Source organism: Xiphophorus maculatus, chromosome 10 (genome assembly GCF_002775205.1).
Source record: "Xiphophorus maculatus strain JP 163 A chromosome 10, X_maculatus-5.0-male, whole genome shotgun sequence".
Classification (NCBI taxonomy): Eukaryota; Metazoa; Chordata; class Actinopteri; order Cyprinodontiformes; family Poeciliidae; genus Xiphophorus; species Xiphophorus maculatus.
The window spans coordinates 14,938,499-14,957,984 of NC_036452.1; the positions used below are offsets into that span (position 1 = coordinate 14,938,499).

At 40.3% G+C, this 19,486-nt stretch overlaps 1 protein-coding gene across 2 annotated transcripts in view; it reads left to right on the top strand.

The window, feature by feature from the left end:
• Positions 1 to 19,208, top strand: part of etv4 (ETS variant 4) — a 38,828-nt gene extending 19,620 nt beyond the window's left edge. For both annotated transcript variants that reach the window (XM_023341611.1, XM_023341610.1), the window contains 8 exons: positions 7,354 to 7,483; positions 8,171 to 8,353; positions 8,477 to 8,886; positions 13,401 to 13,469; positions 14,098 to 14,145; positions 15,640 to 15,812; positions 17,704 to 17,805; positions 18,678 to 19,208. In XM_023341611.1, coding sequence (XP_023197379.1) covers positions 7,354 to 7,483; positions 8,171 to 8,353; positions 8,477 to 8,886; positions 13,401 to 13,469; positions 14,098 to 14,145; positions 15,640 to 15,812; positions 17,704 to 17,805; positions 18,678 to 18,905 — 1,343 coding nt within the window. In that variant the 3' untranslated portion in view covers positions 18,906 to 19,208. The remainder of the gene's footprint in view (positions 1 to 7,353; positions 7,484 to 8,170; positions 8,354 to 8,476; positions 8,887 to 13,400; positions 13,470 to 14,097; positions 14,146 to 15,639; positions 15,813 to 17,703; positions 17,806 to 18,677) is intronic.
• The last annotated feature ends 278 nt before the right edge of the window (positions 19,209 to 19,486 follow it).

Here is a 19,486-nt window from a genome sequence, read left to right on the forward strand (position 1 = left end):
TTCAGGCCTGTTGTCTGCTTGGATGTTACCGCTGCACTCTTCATCAATCTAGTCAGGCTTGTTTGGCATGTATCTGAAAACCATTCTTTAAATATTCAAGGGGACTGAACCATTATCAGATGGGAGTGGACGATCCATAAATCAGATAGAGCAGACACTAATGGATCCAGCACTCCAGATAGATACTGAAGCGGCTCTCGAGCCTGCTGGCTCTCAGAGACGAGGATGAGCTCGTTAGTGCTGCCCGGCCTGTTTGTGTCTCTCTGAATGTGCAGTGACCTGAGAAGCATGCACACATGTCCAGCACATGTTTCCATGCACCAGTGGATTGGCTGGTCCGCCTCTGCAACTGAAATAGTCTGGATTAGAACTGTTTCCTCAGTTACTTTCTCTCTCCCTCCTCTGGTGATACACATCATTTAGCACCCGCTACAAACTTGGGACCTTTGTGTAAATATGACTAATTTCTGCTCTTGAATTCTCATGAAAAGAACATATGCTTATGGAAATCTGTGATTGAGATGTTAGTCATTTGTCTGACTCGCCTAGTCTACATAGCAGCAAGGCAATATTTTAGCAATACTGCAATGATTATTGCTCAATATAGCTCTAACGTGTCACAGTTGAAAAGGGATGATGTTGAATAATAAATTTACTATTAAATAATGTAATTTATCAGAAAGATTAATGACAAAGATCAGGGCCTCTGGTCTAATGTTCTTTGGTGAAATGTCCCCAAAACACTAAAACAGAGGATTTGATTGGCATAAACCAAATATAGAAACGAAGAGCTTCAAACAACTTCAAACCATTGAGGTGCTGCAGTCATTGTTTGGGGAATATTTGTTACAGCAGGATCTGGCCGGTGTGGTTCTTGAGGAAAAATGTGACGCCATTTGTAAAATAAATAAATGAAACTGGACCATTGGGCCATGCTGCATGATAATGATTCAAAAGGTGGCAGTAAATCCTCCAAGCACTTGCTGAGAATTACAAAATGGGAAGTCCTGGGCTGAGTCAAAAATCGTATCTTAATTTTTTTTGCTCTAGAGAAACAGGATGTACATGCAGGGAACACCTCAGACATCTTTCATTTGGCACTTCAAGCACAGACTTACACAACTTCTTGTCACATCAAAATTAAACCAATCACAGTGAACCAATCACAGTTTATTTTAAGGACACCTTTTATACATTCAGGTGTAACACAAAGTGCTTTACAGAGGTCCAGACAGCACATTGAATATTTGCCCATGATAAATGACCCACTCTTGTATCACACTTTATCAGGTCTGAGGACTCCAAAGTGCTTTACACTACAATCAGTAATTTATCCTTTTAAATACACATTTACACACTGATGGTGTAAGCCACATTGTAGCCGCAGCTGCCCCGGGGCAGTCCGTAAGAAGTGAGGCTGCCATTCAATTGGAACCACTGGGCTCTCTGGTGGTGGTCAGAGAGCCCAGGGGTTCCAATTGAACCACTTATCTGTGTACTTGGGCAAATGGGCCAAGTGTCTTGCCCACCGCTTACCGAATGAAACCCCTACTTTCTGCACTATTATGATCAGAGAATGAAAATGTCTCTAACCTCTATGTATTAAGCTGGTCAAACATGACATTTGCAACATCTGTGACTTAACATCATCCTTTTTATAATCAAAGTCTCGTTTTTATTATCCTTCTATTTACCTACCTCCAATGGGAACAACCCCATGTGTCTATATCACACACAGGCTGTGTAAAACATTACATCATGTAAGATAAGAACCAGATCTGGAGATAGCTTGAATCATATTTGTTAAACCAGACTTACTGAGAGTTTGTTGGGGGTTTTAACTGCACAGTCGCATGCTCTGCACTTGACACTGATGCTCGCTTCCGATGATTGATTGTGAGCAGGGCTGTCGTGCGCTGCAGAGTTCCAGGGGCTTAAGACTTGGCCAAGCTGGAAATAAACATCCAATGTAAGACTCTCCAGATGCTCTGTGTCTTCTTGCTGGATTTCTGCATAGTGAAGGCCCTTAATGGGAGGAAATAATCTATCCAGAATTAGATGGAGTTGTTTCATATATAGTCACTTTATAACCACAAAACTGTTGTGTATTTTAAATACACAACAGGTTGAGGTTTGTGCATGAAACCTCAACCTCAGCAGTTGAGGTTTCATGTGATAGAGGAGCACAAAGTAGTGCACAAATGTAAGGTGGAAGGAAAATGTTCCATGGTTTTTAAAATATTTTTACTATCTGAATAGTCTTGTGTTTGTATTTACCCCACTAATGCTTTATAGGGACACTATTCACTACAATATATTTGTAAGTATTTCTCTACCAACTTCACAGATTGAGGCTGAAAATTTTGGTCTGGACTTTGACTGGACCATTTTAGCACATGATCTTAACCATTTCTTTGTAGTTCTAGTTTTATGTCCTGCTGCATTATAAACCTCTGCCCCAGTCTCAGGTCTTTTGGATCCAGCAAACAGGTTTTCTTCCAGTATTATCCTGTTTCTAACTTCATACATATTTCCATCTACTGTCAGAAAACTGCGCTTAAGGTTATTTTCAGAGCCAGATTTTTTGTCACATAAAGCATCTTGCATGAAAGCAAATAAGTTTAGTTTTGCTGTCATCTAACCAGACCACTGCCTGGCCGCTACATGGCTTGTTGCAAAATATAAACAGATTTCTTATGACTTTCTTTTTGTCTTTTCTGTAAAGATCACCTGCTTGAGTGAAAATGAATGATATCTGATTGGTAACTAAGAGTGACAGTTAAGAATGGAAAACAAAAGCCATGTCTTAGTAGGTCTGTAGGGTGACTGTGGCTCAGTATGACAAGAGGACAAGTAGGACAAGACATTTAACTATGTTGCGTAACAATATGTGCAACAATGTATGAACCTGTGTGCATGTGGGCTAGAATAAGGTGATTCTAGTGTAGAAAATAACCTGCTTTAAACTTCTTCACCTTGACTGTTCTGCTGTGTTCCTTGCTGTTTGTTCTCTAATGTCCTACAGTGAATCTCTGAGTCTTTCACAGCTGGATTTATACTGAGTTTAAACTAGACCCGGTTAGACTTCTGAATATGTTTGTTTGCATTGAATTTGATTTGGAAGTATTAAAACAAATCAGAATGAACCCATTTGCCCACACTTTTTAGCCTTTTATTCGCATTTGTTTTAAAACACAAAAATTGGAAAGACTTTTTTTTTTTTAAGTTTTAAAAATTCAACATATTACAAATTGAGTGGATATTTTCACACCACACTTGCATGACTCAGTTTAGACCCCTATTGTACAGAGAAGAGCTTGTGTGCATGTGTGTGTGTTTGTGGCAGGGGGGTGGTTGTTGAGCATCCCTGTTCATGCAGTCTGTTTGTGGTAGGTATCTACTGAATGGGAGTCCTACCCGTGTAATGACCCATCTACTTCCTAAAGCACTCAACCATGACCATCACCTTTCACCCTGCATCCTCCCCTGTCAAGAGCCAGTATTTACATATGTAAACGTCCATCTCAGCCTTGCTAGTTGCAAGGGGGGGTTAGGGTGTCACTACTCTACGAAGGAATTAAAACAGGGTGCAGAAAGAGACAGCAAAAAGAGTAGCACATAATAAGGAAGGTGGAGATAAGATGGGCTATGAGTGAGGAGGGGTCTCTGACCTTATCTTATAGGAGGTGATGGGAAGCCGCTACCTTAGTGACACAGTGCTTTGTCTGTATTATTTCAAAATTGTCCGCGTCAGAGGGCAACAACCATTGTGTTTGGAATCTGTCTTTTCACTTCCAAACACCCTTCACTACCTCAGGGCTCAGAGTGCGTAAGCTCACACAGAGGCCCTTCACCTTGTGTGAGGAAATATGAGGATCTCTTTGGAAGGGTAATGTAACATGTCAAGAAAAAACTGCTATAGGAGGTCATATTGCCCCAAAATAAAAGCAGGAAGAGAAGGAAACCTGAAGAACATAACTTTGCCTGGATCTGTTTACAAGACTGCCAGCACTTTATAAACTTCAGCCGCAAATCTGACATCATTTAGACAGGAATATTTACTGTAACATGCACGACAGTTTATAATAGTTGCTGGAGACCAGAGCTGGTATTATTCTAAGAACTATTTGTGGATGTGGCTGCAAGGTTACTGTTCTTTGGAAGATTTTAGATTTTATAGATGTTTAGTTTTAGAGATGTTCTGCAGAATATGGTCTTTTGAGGACACAAAAAATATATCCTAAACCTCAACCTGCTTTGAGCTCTATAAATACTGAAAGCTATCTAAATAGTTGCTACAAGCTTATATTATTTCAAGTGTTTAAATGTAAGATTTTTTGAAAGAAAAATATGACCAATCGTTAGCATCAATGTACAGTACAGAAATGTAAGCATGGGTTTAAAAACTGCTTAACTGCAACATGTGATCAAGCAGTGGGAAGAGTTTTGTTGAAACAATCCAAAAATGTCAATGATAGAATAGTATCACATGAACTTCTAAGGATATAGAGCAATGTACTTTAAAATGTACCAAAAATTGTTTTTATTCTAAAAATCTATATTTGGTCCTAAAAAGAATTAGCAGGGCTTGTCTAACTAATTTTAAGGTTTATTAGATGTTGCACACTGAACATTATAAATTTATTTTATCACTCTTACTGATCAAAGTCACTGGCCAGTGCTAAAACTGCCCTAGCCCAAATAACAACTAGAAAGACGAGATACTAGGCAGGTTAACCAATCAGATATAAGCATATATTTGATCAATCACTTTGACATTTAAAATTAAATGTAACTTGAAATAATAAATACATATCATTTTATCAAATCACTCAAAATCCACATATAATTATTGAATGATATATTAGTGAAATGTTAACGAATGTCTACTGCACTTACAAGAAATTCATATCTTGGAAGCTTCATGGTTTAACATGGAGGTTTTATAGAACTGACACATGGAGGCTGCAGTTTGAAGCAATCTGGGGTTCAGCCTCTTTTTCCAGTGCATAATAGTTGGGAGGAGTCAGAAAATAAACCAACAGCCTTGAACTGAAAAATGTGTATCAGAACCGTTATAAAAAGAGGAAACATTTGTGTTTGGTTTATTGATGTTTTGTAATTGTTAGGGAATTATGAAAAAAACATGTTGAGCTCCAAAAACTTGGTAGAAAAAGGCTATAGGACAAAGAAAATGTTCTGTTTAGTTAAAATGACATATATCTTCACTGAACTGGAACAAAGCTGCGCAAAAAGTATCAAAACACAGAAACATTTATGGTACCATCTGACATTGTTCAGGTTAAATAAGAACATCTTAAACTGAGAAGGGCAACATCAAGGGCGACATCCCTCCCAGTCATATTAGTTTGCTCTGCACTGAGTCAAGTTGTGCACACTCCCTTTAAGGATTGTTTGCAGTTCATGACCGTGCCTGAGAAGAAAAGAGGGGAATGTCAACAGACAAACACACTCATATTATTAGAGCAGCAGTCATGTGCCGCCCTCTGTGTGAACACACCGGCAGACGCTGTGCCGGAGATTCAGAGGAGGCAGGAATCCCCGTCGTGTCTGTCTGGGAAATCTGGGTAAATGCTCTCTAATCCTGTTGATCCTTGGCTAAAGCCAACACTTCCTCACCTGCCCGCCTGCCATGGGAGAGTGACTACAGAGTAAAAATAGGAAGGTCACGATGAGGAGAAGTGCCACTCGACTGTCGGTTTATTATTAAAAATGTGTGATATTTCCGAGGCAAACTGATCAAAGTGAAATGAAAGGAATGTAAGAGCACACATTCTGATGAATTTGTTTATCTAGGGTGGCAAAAGTGATTTAAAAATGAAATATGATAAATTAGTATGATGAATTGTGGGGAGTTGACATAAATAAACAACCTCAATCCAATATGTGACTGGTTGCCTTATTGAAAAAGTACAATATACCTCCTGAGCTTTTTTACAGTTTGTCACATTACATCTACCAAAGGTAGTGTACTTTGTTTGGATTTTATGTAACAGACTACCACAAAGTAGCATAAGTATGAAGTAGAAAAGAACCATACATAACAGAAAAATTGTCAAAGGTTGTCTTTTGTTCATATTCGTTCCACCTGGATCAAATCACTTTTTGCTTCAACTGTTGTTTTATAACATCACTCTATTTTTATTCTTTCCACCTTGCAGTTCCCATGTTGTTTTGTGTTTGTCTGTCGCCTCACAAAATTCACTGTAACATGTCGGTTTATAAGAGGGGACAAAGTCCAAGAGGTGTGAATGGTTTTCCAAGGCACCATTTAATCTTCTGTCCTGCTTTCCTTCTCACTTTCTACCTCACAGCCATTTTGTGCTTCATTCAGTGAGCCAGATGTTTTTTTCTTCTTTTTTTTGTGAATGGAGGACATTACTTTGTAATTACCTGGGCTGTGCTTTCAGTGTGGCCTGTTCTGTCAGATCCACGCCCACGGCAGACACACACACACGCACACACATATTCAGCAGACAGATGAGCTGACGAGCGCACACACACCCCCACATACACACATGCATGCCTCCCTTCCCCAGCTGGAAGCGCACAGCTGCTGCTGTTTACCCTGTCGGGACCAGAAAAACATCCTGTACAGTTCTCTGGGTGAAAACCTCCCCTCGGATAATAAACACGAGCCCTCTGCACAGTTTGAAGCTCCACTTTGGGTGGTTTTTGTGGCCGTCGAGGCAAAAGGTCGCCTCCAGCAGTCGGGCTTGATAGACAGTTCAATATGTGGCCGTTTGAGGAGACTCTTTATGGCGCATGGGACTTCATCGGGTTATGTAAGATTATCTGTCAATGCAAGGAAACAAAGAGATGGTTAGCATCTGGTTACAAACAAGAAAGAATGCTGAGCCACAGATTTACTGTATGTGCCCTTCTGAAAGAGACGTGACGTTTGCTTTCATCGGCAATCAGGCGTCTTTCTGGCCTCCATAGCTTTCTTTCTGACTTCGACAGAGGAAGTTTTGGCTGCTGTTGTGTCTGGATGAGAAAAAAAAAAGTGGGCAAGGACACTTCGGGCTCCTGGAATGCGGTCGTGTGCAAGCATGTGTGCTTCCTCGTCCGTGTTTATGTAACTGTGTATTTATACGTGTCTGTTTGCTGCCCTGTGCTTCCACTGACAGTCGCTTAAGTGTTTTTGTTTTTTTTCCTTTTTGCTGGCACATAAAAGACATTCCAGTGCAGACAGGAGAATTACCCTTTTGCCTCAAAGCTCAGCGACAGTAGTATCGGGGCAGGGTTGAATCACAAAAGAATCTATGAACGTCTATTGTTAGTGTGCATGAGCTAACCTTGTGTCTGCTTTCTGTTTATCGTCTCTTGTAGCAGTGGCATTTCACAGTCCTCCAGTCACCATCAAAAAGGAACCACAGAGCCCTGGCTCTGACCCCAGCCAGTCCTGTAGCCACAAACAAACCTTCAGCTACCCCAGCGGAGAGCAGTGCCTTTACGCCAGGTATTGGTTTGTTGCCTTGATTTGCAGAATATAGCCAAAGTTTCCATGACCATCAGCACTCTCTTTGGAAAAGTCAACTATAGCTTTGCTTCTTCTGTAAATTTTAAAAGGACAAGTAACTGTAAAGCACTCTATTAACAGATTATTCTTAGTGTGAGCATCTCCAGCCTCCTGTAGGTGCTTGGCAGTTGGGTGTTACCAAAATGCCAGTGTGAAAAGACATAAGAAAACAGACTTATAGAAGCAAATGTTGCTGTCCATCACTCTGGGAATAGTTATAAGGCTATTCTCAGACAATTTGAAGCCCATTATTCTCCAGCGAGAGAAGTTATTCACAAGTAGAAAATATTTAATATGGATGCTAATATTCTTGGAAAGTTCTGCAAATTCTCTGTGCAATTTTCCACAAACATTGCAGAAAAAAATTTAAGTTCTGCCTCAGACTCCACAGTAATAAATAAAGCAAACAGCTACTCAGTTTGCTCTTTCTGTGCAGCAATGGTTAGACATGAACACTACTAATGGTGAGCATACATCAACAAATCTAAAACCACACATTATTGACAGAAGAGCACCAACCCATCTCCCATTAGCGCTGTTTGTTGTATTGACTGCAACAAAAATAAATACATTGCTCCTTGTTGTGACATGAATTCCTGTATGAATTTCTGTCCTTTTTATTAACAGTGCCTATGAGCAGAAAAGGGCTGCGGGAGGAGCAAAGAGCTCCTGTCCAGGGACTCCCATGTCCCCGATGCAGCAGCATTACTCCCCCAAACCTGCAGCAGCTGGACGGCCCGACGCCGGCTACCTGAACCCAGCTGCCACGTCCCAGCCCCTTCCCAGCAACAATTACCACATTAACAACAGGTTATAGAGGAAAAAAATGAATCTTTTTACTTACTTACTTAATTTTCCATGTTTTGTTACATAGATCCAGTAAACGATCTAACATAAGATCTTAAAGTTGAACAACGTGTTTTTATCTTCCAGTTCCAGGTTTCAGGGCACTTCAGCAGACCCTATGTGCCCCCAATTCCCCCCACCAGCACAGGCCTTTCAGCGCATGCCGTCTGCCCCAGCTGGACATGGCACTGGAGGATGTGGCGTGGGAGGCGGTGGAGGTCCAGGGAGCGGCGGTGGCGGGGGCGGAGGCGGTGGTGGGGCGTATCATCGGCAGCACTCTGACCCCTGTGTGCCATACCTGCAGCAAAGCTTTAAACAAGAATACCTGGACCCTATGTATGAGCGAGCAGCTCACATGGCAGGACCGGGCCAAGGACAGGGGCACGGGCACGGACCCCACCAACATCCGCACTCACATCCACAACCACATCCACACAGGTTTCCACCAGCCCACATGATGGTTAAGCAGGAGCCCACAGACTACACCTATGAGCCTGGTGAGTGGTGATGTCTCCCTACTAAACGGTTTAGCTTTTAGAATATATGTTGCTGTGTTCAGATGCAGCACCATATAAAGTTTAGTACCTACATCAAAAACCCTTTGTGTAACAGAAAACTAACACTGCACATCACTCTGAAGCCTTGAGACATTGTGTGTTAGAATGACCTGGTCAAAGTTCCAATTCAAGAATCTGTGGCAACAATAGAAAATTGATTTTGACATTTTTCTTCCATATGGCTTTCACCAAGACTTCTTATAACTTTCAATACTACTTATCCATAAGGAACAGCTTTGTTGACAGAATACCAAATTGCAAGCAACTAAAGGCAAACTTTAAAGCCATTATCAGTTTTCGAGGAAATATTCAAAAATGATTTTGAGACCAGTTAGATTTTCTTTTCTACTTAAAGAAAAAAATTTAATGTGAGCCCTATAAAAATCAATCAATATTGGTGAATACAAGAATGTTCTTGTGCAGTAAATCCATATTTTGGTCGCTTTTTTCAAGTTTATTTTTACATTGAGATGAAAGGTCCATGGTGAGCGTGGCTAACTAGAGAACAAAATGTACAAGAGGAAAACAAACTTTTCCCCATGAATGCCGACTGCTTCTCAGCCTCAAAGACTCCTCCTTTCAACTCTCTGACACTGTGCAGCAAAAAGAAAAAAGAAAAAAAAAAGTTTAGTTTCTTCTTTTGGCCGCAGCTTTTCTCCGCCCTCTGTGAGAGAGAGGCAGAGGAATTTCATTGAGAAAATGGAGGGCACTGGAAAGACTAGAGTCCCTCGCGGAGTGCTCCGGGGTTTCAGGTTGCACCAGTGGCTTCCTTTTTCTGCAGGCAGATGAACTCATAATGGAAAAATGAGTGTGCCGGCGGTAACTCAAGCCTCTCACTGGCTGGTCTGCAGGAGAGGGTGTGTGTAAGGAGGGCAATGCTGAAGGTGGGGCGGGTGGTGGATGGGGTGGCTCAGGCTCTTTAGCGACAAGCCGTACAAGCAGGGAGCTCATCGGCTTGCTTCTTTCTGAGAAATCCAACACTTGGCACACATTCTGTCCTCATTCACCTGCATTCAAGATTCTCCTTAGCTGACTGGGAACCTTTCAGTGAAGATCGCCTGCACTGACTTGAGTTGAATCATAAAGTAAAAAGTGTTCCTGCTGTGCGGAAATCACCATATTTGAGACAAACATTCACAATCTTAAGACAGGAGGAAGAGGAAATTACAGGAGGATGATTTTTTTTGTGGATAACTTCTATGTGGAGAGATTTGAATTTGGTGGGGTTTCCTTAGAGGTGTCTCTGATTTAACAAACTTCAGTGTCCAATGTCAAAAAAGGTTCGTTGTTCAGCGTAAGTTAAATAGAGACTCCTGGTTAAAAGTTTCATTCCTACCCCAAACTTGATTACTCAGATGATATATACGTATTTCTATTTAAATAATGATTAAGTGGCCTCATTAGTGATCAGAAAGGTCAATAATGTGAATATCTTGTGATACAGTTAAATCTTCTTTTTTTTTTCACCTTCTTGTCAAGACAACAAGAGGAAGCTGTATAGAGGAAGCTAGTTGTGACTCCAATCTGCCTTACATATGGAGCCCATGTGCATACGATACTTTAGTTTGGAAAATAAATAAAACAAAACCTTTTTATCCCAGTGTTTTTAGTGTGTTAATACCCGCATAGCTCTATTATACTTCTGCTTTTAGTTTTGATGGCATAGAAATATATTGTTAAATCATCACCTACTAAACATTCAACACAGTAGAATGTATCATTTCATCAAATAAGCCAGACTTTATTTTCCAGACTTCTACCACAGCAGCAGAATTGACCCAACTGCAAGTGAAAAATCACAGAAATAAGCCAGTAATAGTTTTACCTCATCTCATGTTGTTTGCACCAATAAATATTTACAGAGCATGCCTTGGCAGAATGCTTAAAACTTAAAGTGTAACTGACAGCATGATCTTTTTTCTTGCTAGCATTTCAATTTCATTACCCCACATTGTGAGCTGATCCTTAAATATGGAAAAACTAATAACACAAGTTAGTGGTGTGGTGGCGAAAGTAACGTACCCCTTTCTGACAAAGGTGAACACTAATCCCAACGTAAAAGTGGAGCACGTCAAAAACAAGACAAACATACTGCAAAGACGTGCCAGGACTTGATGTTCCACAAAATCCCCTTTGTTCTCCCACATCTAGACGTGTGGAACATGTTTTTTAACATGCCACCATACATGGCAAAGTAGGCCATGTTGTGACAGCAGCTTATCTGGGTGATTATCATTCAAGGCTCCAGATTGATGTACCTTTAAAGAAAAAGTAAATGACATCGGCTTTGTGTGTTGTTGTTGATGTGGGCTGTTAACATGCTGTTTAAATGGGAGAAAAAATGCATCCCAAAGCTTTAACGTCATCCTTTATAATGGAAAAATAGTAATGAGGCTGGGTTTTTTAGCAAATGGAAAATAAAGGCCGGACGCTATAAACAAAGACGGACACATGCCACCACTTTGCACTCCATTTTGAAAACAGAGTCATTGCAGTGTTTCGTCACTGCTGTCGTGTCATTTGAAAGACACAAACGGTCTTTCCACTCAGTGCACAATTAACCCTGGTGCTCTCACTCACACCCTAATCTACCCATCACTCCCTGTTGTTGCCAGACATATCATTTACACTACTATCCAAAGTTGCTGCCCCGGAATGGAGGGCTTGATTTTCCCCAGTGGCGTCTTATCGCAACCGCAGTTCTGCAGCTGCATTCCCCTGGAGTGAGTCACTACAGTGAGAGCCACAGTCAAAGGGCTGTGCATTTCAGTTGATATCCACTTGCTTTTCTCAGTGATGCACTTGTCGGATAGCTGAAATAAAAGAATACCAGTAAACACACAGAATAGCCACTGACTCATCGTCTTTGTGTGTGCACAGACAGGTATAGAAAAGGAAAAGCATACACACAAAGGTGAGCAGCTCAGGTAAAGGAAATGAAACACAATGGCTTTGTGTAGCGAATGCAGCTTTTTGAGTCAATCGATGATGTCCCCTGACAAGGTGCAAGAACAAGGTGCAAGAAAAGTTTAAATATCCTGATCCTTATTTAAATATACCCACAGCAGCAACAGGAGTGAAATGACGTATGTTTTATTTGTTCTTATAATGCTAGTGGTGTTCAGACAATAAATGCTTATTACACACCACATACTCTTTCTCAAATGGGTACTGCAACTTACTACTGTTTAATAATTTTTTCCTAACTTGTCATCATCTGTAAAGACATCTGTAAAAAAAATTTGCAGATCTATGATTTTATCCAATTTGGTTTTATGCTTGTACTGTAATTCTGACTCAGCTCTGTCCTTGAGACTGAATCCCTTTACTACAACACCTTGACTACTAGTGTACCTTTGCCCAATTCCAATTTTGAATTTGATTATCATAGCTGCTACCACTACTGCTTTCTTCCTCGAAGAAATAAACCCCACACATAAACATCAATGAACATTAATTTCAAATCTTGACACAGATTCTCATTTGGCTATTCTAACATGAATATGTTTTGGTCTAAACAACTAACTCCCTGTCTTTGCGCAAGAAAGTGCTCTCTGTGGCATGTCACTTCCACTACCTTGCTTAATATTGGGGATGCTATGTTAGGGTGATGTGCAGTGTTAATTTTCTTCCTCAAATAGCATTTGTACTAAAGAGGTCCATTTTGGTCTCATCCAACCATCCAGGTTTTTAACATGTTTGCTGTGTCTTCGAAATGGCTTTTGGCAAACGAAAAACAGAGCCTCCTACGATTTTTTTTTTTCAATCAATGGCTCTCTACTAGCTACTCTTTCAAAAAGGCTAGACTTGTGTACTACGAAACTAATAGCTTTCCTATTGCTATTGATTTTTGCAGTTCGTCCAGAGTAACCATGAGCCTCTTGGCTGCTTCTATGATTAATTCTCCTTTTGTCCAGCATGTCAGCTTAGGTGGACCGCCATGTCTTGTTTGGTTCAGAGTTCATCCATGCTCCCAGATGAAGGAATGCCCTTGGTGCTACTAGATCATTAGAACTGTTGGGATGTTATTTTATATCCTAACTCTGCCTTAAACTTGTTCTACGTATGTGTTCTCTAACAAAGTCTAAGACTGTCACAGTACACCGGTATTTATTTATTTATTTACTTAGTGGTATCAAAATAAAAGGGTCTGATTGTGATTTCTTTTCACACTTTTAGATATCATCCTTGGATTGGACATTTATTAACATCAGACCAAATGGATGTTCTGCTCTTGCAGTACATCAGTCTTAACTGAGAAATGCAGCTCCATTTTGGGGGGTATCAGTGATACTGAGTGTAGTCGCCACGAAATTCCACAAACTACACATTACAGTGTTTAACCCCTGGGTGTAAATAATCAAAATTAAGTTTAGGTTTAAGAACAAAAAGGGAGGAGGGGATGAAATAAGATCCATCTTGTGTTACTGTGGCTCTTTCTGTTTCTGTCCCAGATGTGCCTGGTTGTCCCTCCATGTACCACCACACCGAGGGTTACCCGAACCCCCAACACAGCAATGAAGGTAACAATGACTTTTCTCATTGTCTTGATCGACTTTTATTGCAAAAAACTCTTTACATTTTGTCATTAAACTCTTTTCCAAATCTAAAAGCGTTACAGCTTCACGTAGCCAATCGTCTCTTCTGCATTTCTTTCTACTATGAACCTTCACTCATTACAGCTCTGTGGTCATTGGGTAACCAGTCAACAGTGTCCATGTTTCCATTGGCCAACCAGTGGTGTGTTCATGTTTCCATTGGCAGAGGCTCAAAGCTCACCCCTGCCTCATGAATCCTTGAATAAACACAACTCCTGGAAAAAGCAGAATAGTTCCCCAGCAAAAAGGAAAACAGACCCTCCCTTTGCTCCCACTGTTTGTTGGACCATTTTTGGTCAAATTCGGCGTGTCAAAGCTTTCTTAAATGCCTCAAAAACTACTTCAACTACGAAATGTGCATTCCTCTTTTGAAAGTATGTTGTGAGAAGAATGTTCACATTTTCCCTCAGTGTTATTCCAGTGTGAATACAGCCCCTTTGTATTTTTTGTGAGATAGTATTTAAGGTTTAGCACACATCCTGATTGCACAGTTGAGTTCTTCTCAGATCAAGGGTGCTGGAAACTCTGACACAGCTCCCCTCTTGTCTCTCAGGCTATCTGTTCGAGAACGACTCCCGTGTTGTCCCAGAGAAGTTCGAAGGTGAGCGCACACCCTTCATTCCCGCACATTTACACACCTCAGTCCCAACAGACGAGCTGTTAGCTTAGGGCAGCAGGTACCTCAGATGAGGTCACTCCAATCTCTATGTCTGCGTTGTAAAGAAACATGAGATCCCTGACTGAGATGTAAACAGGTTTGTGCACTCCAAAGCTTTACTAAGTGGATTTGGTTTCATCATGTAGAGCTCCTCTGTCACACAGACGAGCAGTTTCCCATGGTGTGGCTGTTTGTTGATGCTAGAAGTGATTGAGTGAAAAGCCTGAGGTGTCAGCGATGGTTGAACCGGTGAAGCGAACGAGTTTTATGAGAGACAACGGTGGTAACTTAGCCACAGTTCTCATGTTGCTACAGTTGTGTACAACATATCCAGTAACAAGTAAACAACTTGAAGCAAAACTGGAACATGGGTACGTTAACCTACTTACAGCTTCGTTCAAAACTGAGTTTTTTTCCAGTTCTTAACCATGCTACATTTAGTTTTATGTTCTCCAGTCTTTTCTGATCATTTGTCAAATTCTGTCTTAGTACAGCAGTTTGTTGCTCTGTATGTAAGCCATACTGCCTACATTGGGAACATATATAAAATATTAGTTAACATCAGGTAACAGATTTTGCATCAGAAGAATTTTAGACTTGCTCATGATCCATAAAGGTCCATTTGATGCTTGATTGTTTTAGTAACTCTTAACTTTGGTTCAAACTTCTTGCATTCAGTGAAAAACAAAATTAACATTGACCTTCATATTTCAGACAAGTTTGATCTTCACGAGGGTCACTTTCTGCAGAGGTGTACACCGTTTGCTTTGTTTTGGTCTTACTAGGTGATTACATAAATTACTCTCATTAAACTGCTTCCATCATCCTATTTCCCCACATTATCAATGAAAGTAAAAAAAAATGGTGGTTGGAAAGATAATTCATGAAAAAGAAATAAACAATAACAACATTTTTAAATATTGACACTGAATACAGCATAACATAGTAATGAGTTTTCTTTCAAAGTGTTGTTTCTAAACAATTGAGAAAATCCAACACTCTTAAGTAGCTCAAATGCTGAGCTACTTTAGAGTGAGAGCTTTTTGGTTTGTTCAGGAGAAGGCAAAAAAAGTCAATGTTTCTAGAATTTTTTTTATTAATGTTTTATGGACTTTAATATCGAAATTATTCACACAATATATATATATATATACAGTACAGACCAAAAGTTTGGACACAACTTTGAATTCAATGAGAAAATTTTTGGTCTGTACTATATATATATATATATATATATATATATATATATATATATATATATATATATATATATATATATATATATATATATACTGTATATGTGTGTGTTAGAAGCCTGGGAATGACGTAGAGAAGCCAAGACACCCGAAGCATCATAAAAGCACCTATGTGTGACTACAATGAGTCCTCTCTGGCTACTTCTCCTAAGAAGCTTTTTTCTATGTTCCTCACGTCCAGGTGAGGTAAAGCAGGAAGCAGGCGGTGTCTTCCGTGAGGGAACGCCTTACCAGCGACGCGGCTCTTTGCAGCTCTGGCAATTCCTCGTTGCCCTTCTGGACGATCCAGGAAATTCCCATTTCATCGCCTGGACTGGCCGCGGCATGGAGTTCAAGCTCATTGAACCAGAAGAGGTAGATTTGAATTTTGAATTAACCTCAAGAAAGCAAAGTTGGACAGGCCATGAACAGTAGTTCCAAATGCGATTCTTACCACCAGACTTTAGAGTGTCTCCTCAAAGTCACAAGGGACATTCCTCAAGTCTCCCAGAAGAGGCCCAAACTTCATCAGTTGCCAATTTCTTTTAAGCAAACAAAAACAAAGATATTAAACTTTTCTCAATTTCATTTGAATATGCAGACCTTGTTCGCTATGGATGACTGGAGGAAACAGATAGGATAAAGTAAGAGCAGGGCAAAGAGGGAAAATGGAAATCACATGTATTTAATCACTTTGTTTTGATCAATTTTATGTACAAGGCATTTTTTTTTTGCTTTCAGCAGATGGTATTTTTCCTGTGCAATCCAACATAAACGGTTGTGGTCTTTGAGAAAGAAAAGCTATTTGCTAGTGCTGTAATTTGCATACATTTCAATGGACATTCCCTAAATCCACAATCCCTCATTTTAATGTAGGCAAACTGAGTCAGCACATAGAGACACTATTTACATGGTGAAGCTGTTTTAAGAGCAAATCTACATCTAGGTCCATAATCAACAGAAACACAGGACGTGGGAAAAAGTGGAAGTACAGACTCTCCAATTGTATTGTGACAGTCAGCAAAGATCAACTTGCTATTGATGACAGCTCATCGCAAGATCTATATACAGCTCTCTGGAAAAGTTTCAAGTCATGTCTCATTTCTGTTTATTCTTCTTTCAAGCAGTCAGACTTTCTTATGAACCTGGATGGTCTTGCTCAGTAGTTACCCACACTTTCTAAAGGTTTGTCCAAGGTTTTCATTGGACTTGACATATTTAAAATGCTATGAGCGTTTAAATCATTGCGCTCAATACTGTAGCTGCTTAAATCTTCAGATTTGAATTAATATGGATTCGGTTATGTTTGTAGAAAGAGATGAATAATTTAAGCATTCAGTTTCAGGCCCATTACTGTACAGCACTCTGTTCACAGTTAGAGTTAATGGCATTCATGACTAATGTACAACAGAGATATGAGCAGAACAGAGAAGTTATTTTGGGATTAAATCTTTTCTACTTTTTTATCCAGATTTCAACTGTTCAGAGTGGCATCAGTCCACCTCCCCTCACCGACTCTGATCCCCACAACCCCCTCCCCTACCCGCTACCCATTTATTATTCATCATATGAAACACTGAATTGATAAACAAAAGAGAACCACCCCAATCTCTTTCACCTGAGAGACATTTACACAATGTTTAAGTCTGCAGTTTGATTGGTCCATTTAGGTAGGGTTTTTCGTTCTTTCTTTTTTTTTTTTTAAGACAGACAGGTCCGTATTGCGTTTTCCATTATCTCTTTACTGTACATTAAAAATGAATGGGCTAAGAGTTTTACAGGAGCAATTAGGCCTGAGAGCGTACTGAGAGATCAAACGGGGCAGCTGGGTGATGAAACTCGTCTTCTTCAGTCGAGACTTTTAGCGCCCCCCCCACCGTCCATCCCTTCCCTCATGATTCCTCTGAAGTGTTTGTCTCCCTCTCTCCTGTGTGTTCTACTACCAGCTCAGCTGAGAGTTTAATTTAAGACTGTAGCTATGTTTTACAGCTGTTCATTGACAGCCATTGCTCCCTTTTTCACTGCAAAACACTGCGGGACTCTGGTTACATTCAAGTGGTAATGGGTTACATAAAAAGGAAGTGAATCCACATGTGGGGACTCGCCCCAGTCTTGGCATGTTGACGCAGTTGAACTTAAGACCAGACGGGAGTTTGGTTTGCCACTGGGGGCCCTTAGTGGTCATAGTGTTGAATTGCACCTGTGATTTATGAACATTAAAGGAAAGAAAACTGGAAAGTGGATGACTGATTTTTCTTTTCCCCAGGTGGCCAGACTGTGGGGCATGCAGAAGAACCGTCCAGCCATGAACTATGACAAGCTTAGTCGTTCTCTGCGCTATTACTACGAAAAGGGAATCATGCAAAAGGTACAAAAACACACCTGCTAACCGGGAATGCAAGAAGCTTTCATAACCTTTAAAATTTTCCACATCTTGTCGCATTATAACGACAAACGTCAGTGGATTTTATGTGACAGAGTAGCGCATAGCGGTGTATAATTGTGAAGTGGGGATAGTGATGCATTCTGTCAGAAATGAAAACTAAAAGGTGTGGCATTCATACAAATTCAACACTCAATTCTTGAATACGCCTAAATTAGATTCAGTGCAACCAGGCTCCATAAGAAAGCAAGTCATTCATAAGTTCACATGTCTGTAATTACATTTCTGTATAAATCCACCTGTTCTGTGAAGCACCTCAGATGTCAAGGAGGAAGTTGTGGAGAAATTTATAAGACGGCTAGGTTATAAAACAGCATTTCAAGCTTTATTGGTTTGTGAACATTTCACAAATCAATGTTTGTTTCATAATCTAAAAAAAATTAAAGAGTATGATGCTGCTGCAAACCTATAAATATATGGTGGATGAGACCAAAGGAGGCTCAAGAGACTTACTGTAAAATACATACAGCTTAATTGCAATGAAAGGTGGTGCTACAAATTTGTGGACATCTCAATATAAATGCACCTTGTTGGATTTTATTTTAATTTGTAAAAAAAAAAGTGAAAACCACCTGTAATGTTCCTTCTACACTACTATTATCCACCACTTTGTGTGGGTCTATTGCATTTCATCCTTACTAAAAAAAAACATTGTTTGTTGTAATGTGACAAAATGCCACAAGGGATGAGGAGACATTTACCAAGCCTTTCTGTTTATTCTATGCTGCTCACTTTAACGGAGCATTCATTTTTCCCCCCATCATACAATCTCATTTGAGTTCTCACTCTCTCTCCAGGTGGCGGGGGAGCGTTATGTTTACAAATTTGTGTGTGAGCCCGAGGCGCTCATCTCCCTGGCCTTTCCTGACAATCAGCGGCCGAGCCTAAAGGCCGAGTTCGAGCGCTACGTCAACGAGGAGGACACGGTGCCACTGTCGCACCTAGACGAGGGAGTGCCCTACACCCCGGAACAAGCCCCCCAAAACATGGCCCACCAGCCCTACTCCAAAGGCTACATGTACTAAAGCCAGCCCACCCGCATTTCCTTCTACACCCACTTTCAGAAAATCCCTTCTCTTGTACCAAGTCATCATCAAGCACACCCTGAAGCCCCACCATGCACCTCTTGCACATGCCCACCCATCCACTTGTATATAAGGCTATGGTGTTTTTGTTTAAATTAATCTCATTAGGGATTTTTTTTTGTTTTGTTTTCTTTTGTTTTTATAAGCTGCATTCCTCCCACATCTGAGGCCTATTCAATACTTAAACATTAACGTGGTTCAAGAGATTGCTTAATAATAAATACTCATAATAATACCCCTCAATTTGAGTCCAGACTGTTTTTATTCTAGTGATGATTTGGATTATAAATAGGTAAACAAAAGGACAACCAGACATTTTGATTAAAACATGGGGGTAGCATACGAGGAGTTAGAAAGCAAAAACAATTTCCAGAAATTTTAAAAGATTCCACTGTAAATGGCCACATTTGCCTTTTGGAACCTATAAAAACTCCTGGTGTAGAAGTGAACTACATGTCAGCCTTTTCTATCTGAACAGTCGATTCGCCTAAACCTGGCGATAAACTTCCTTCTGAAGTTTT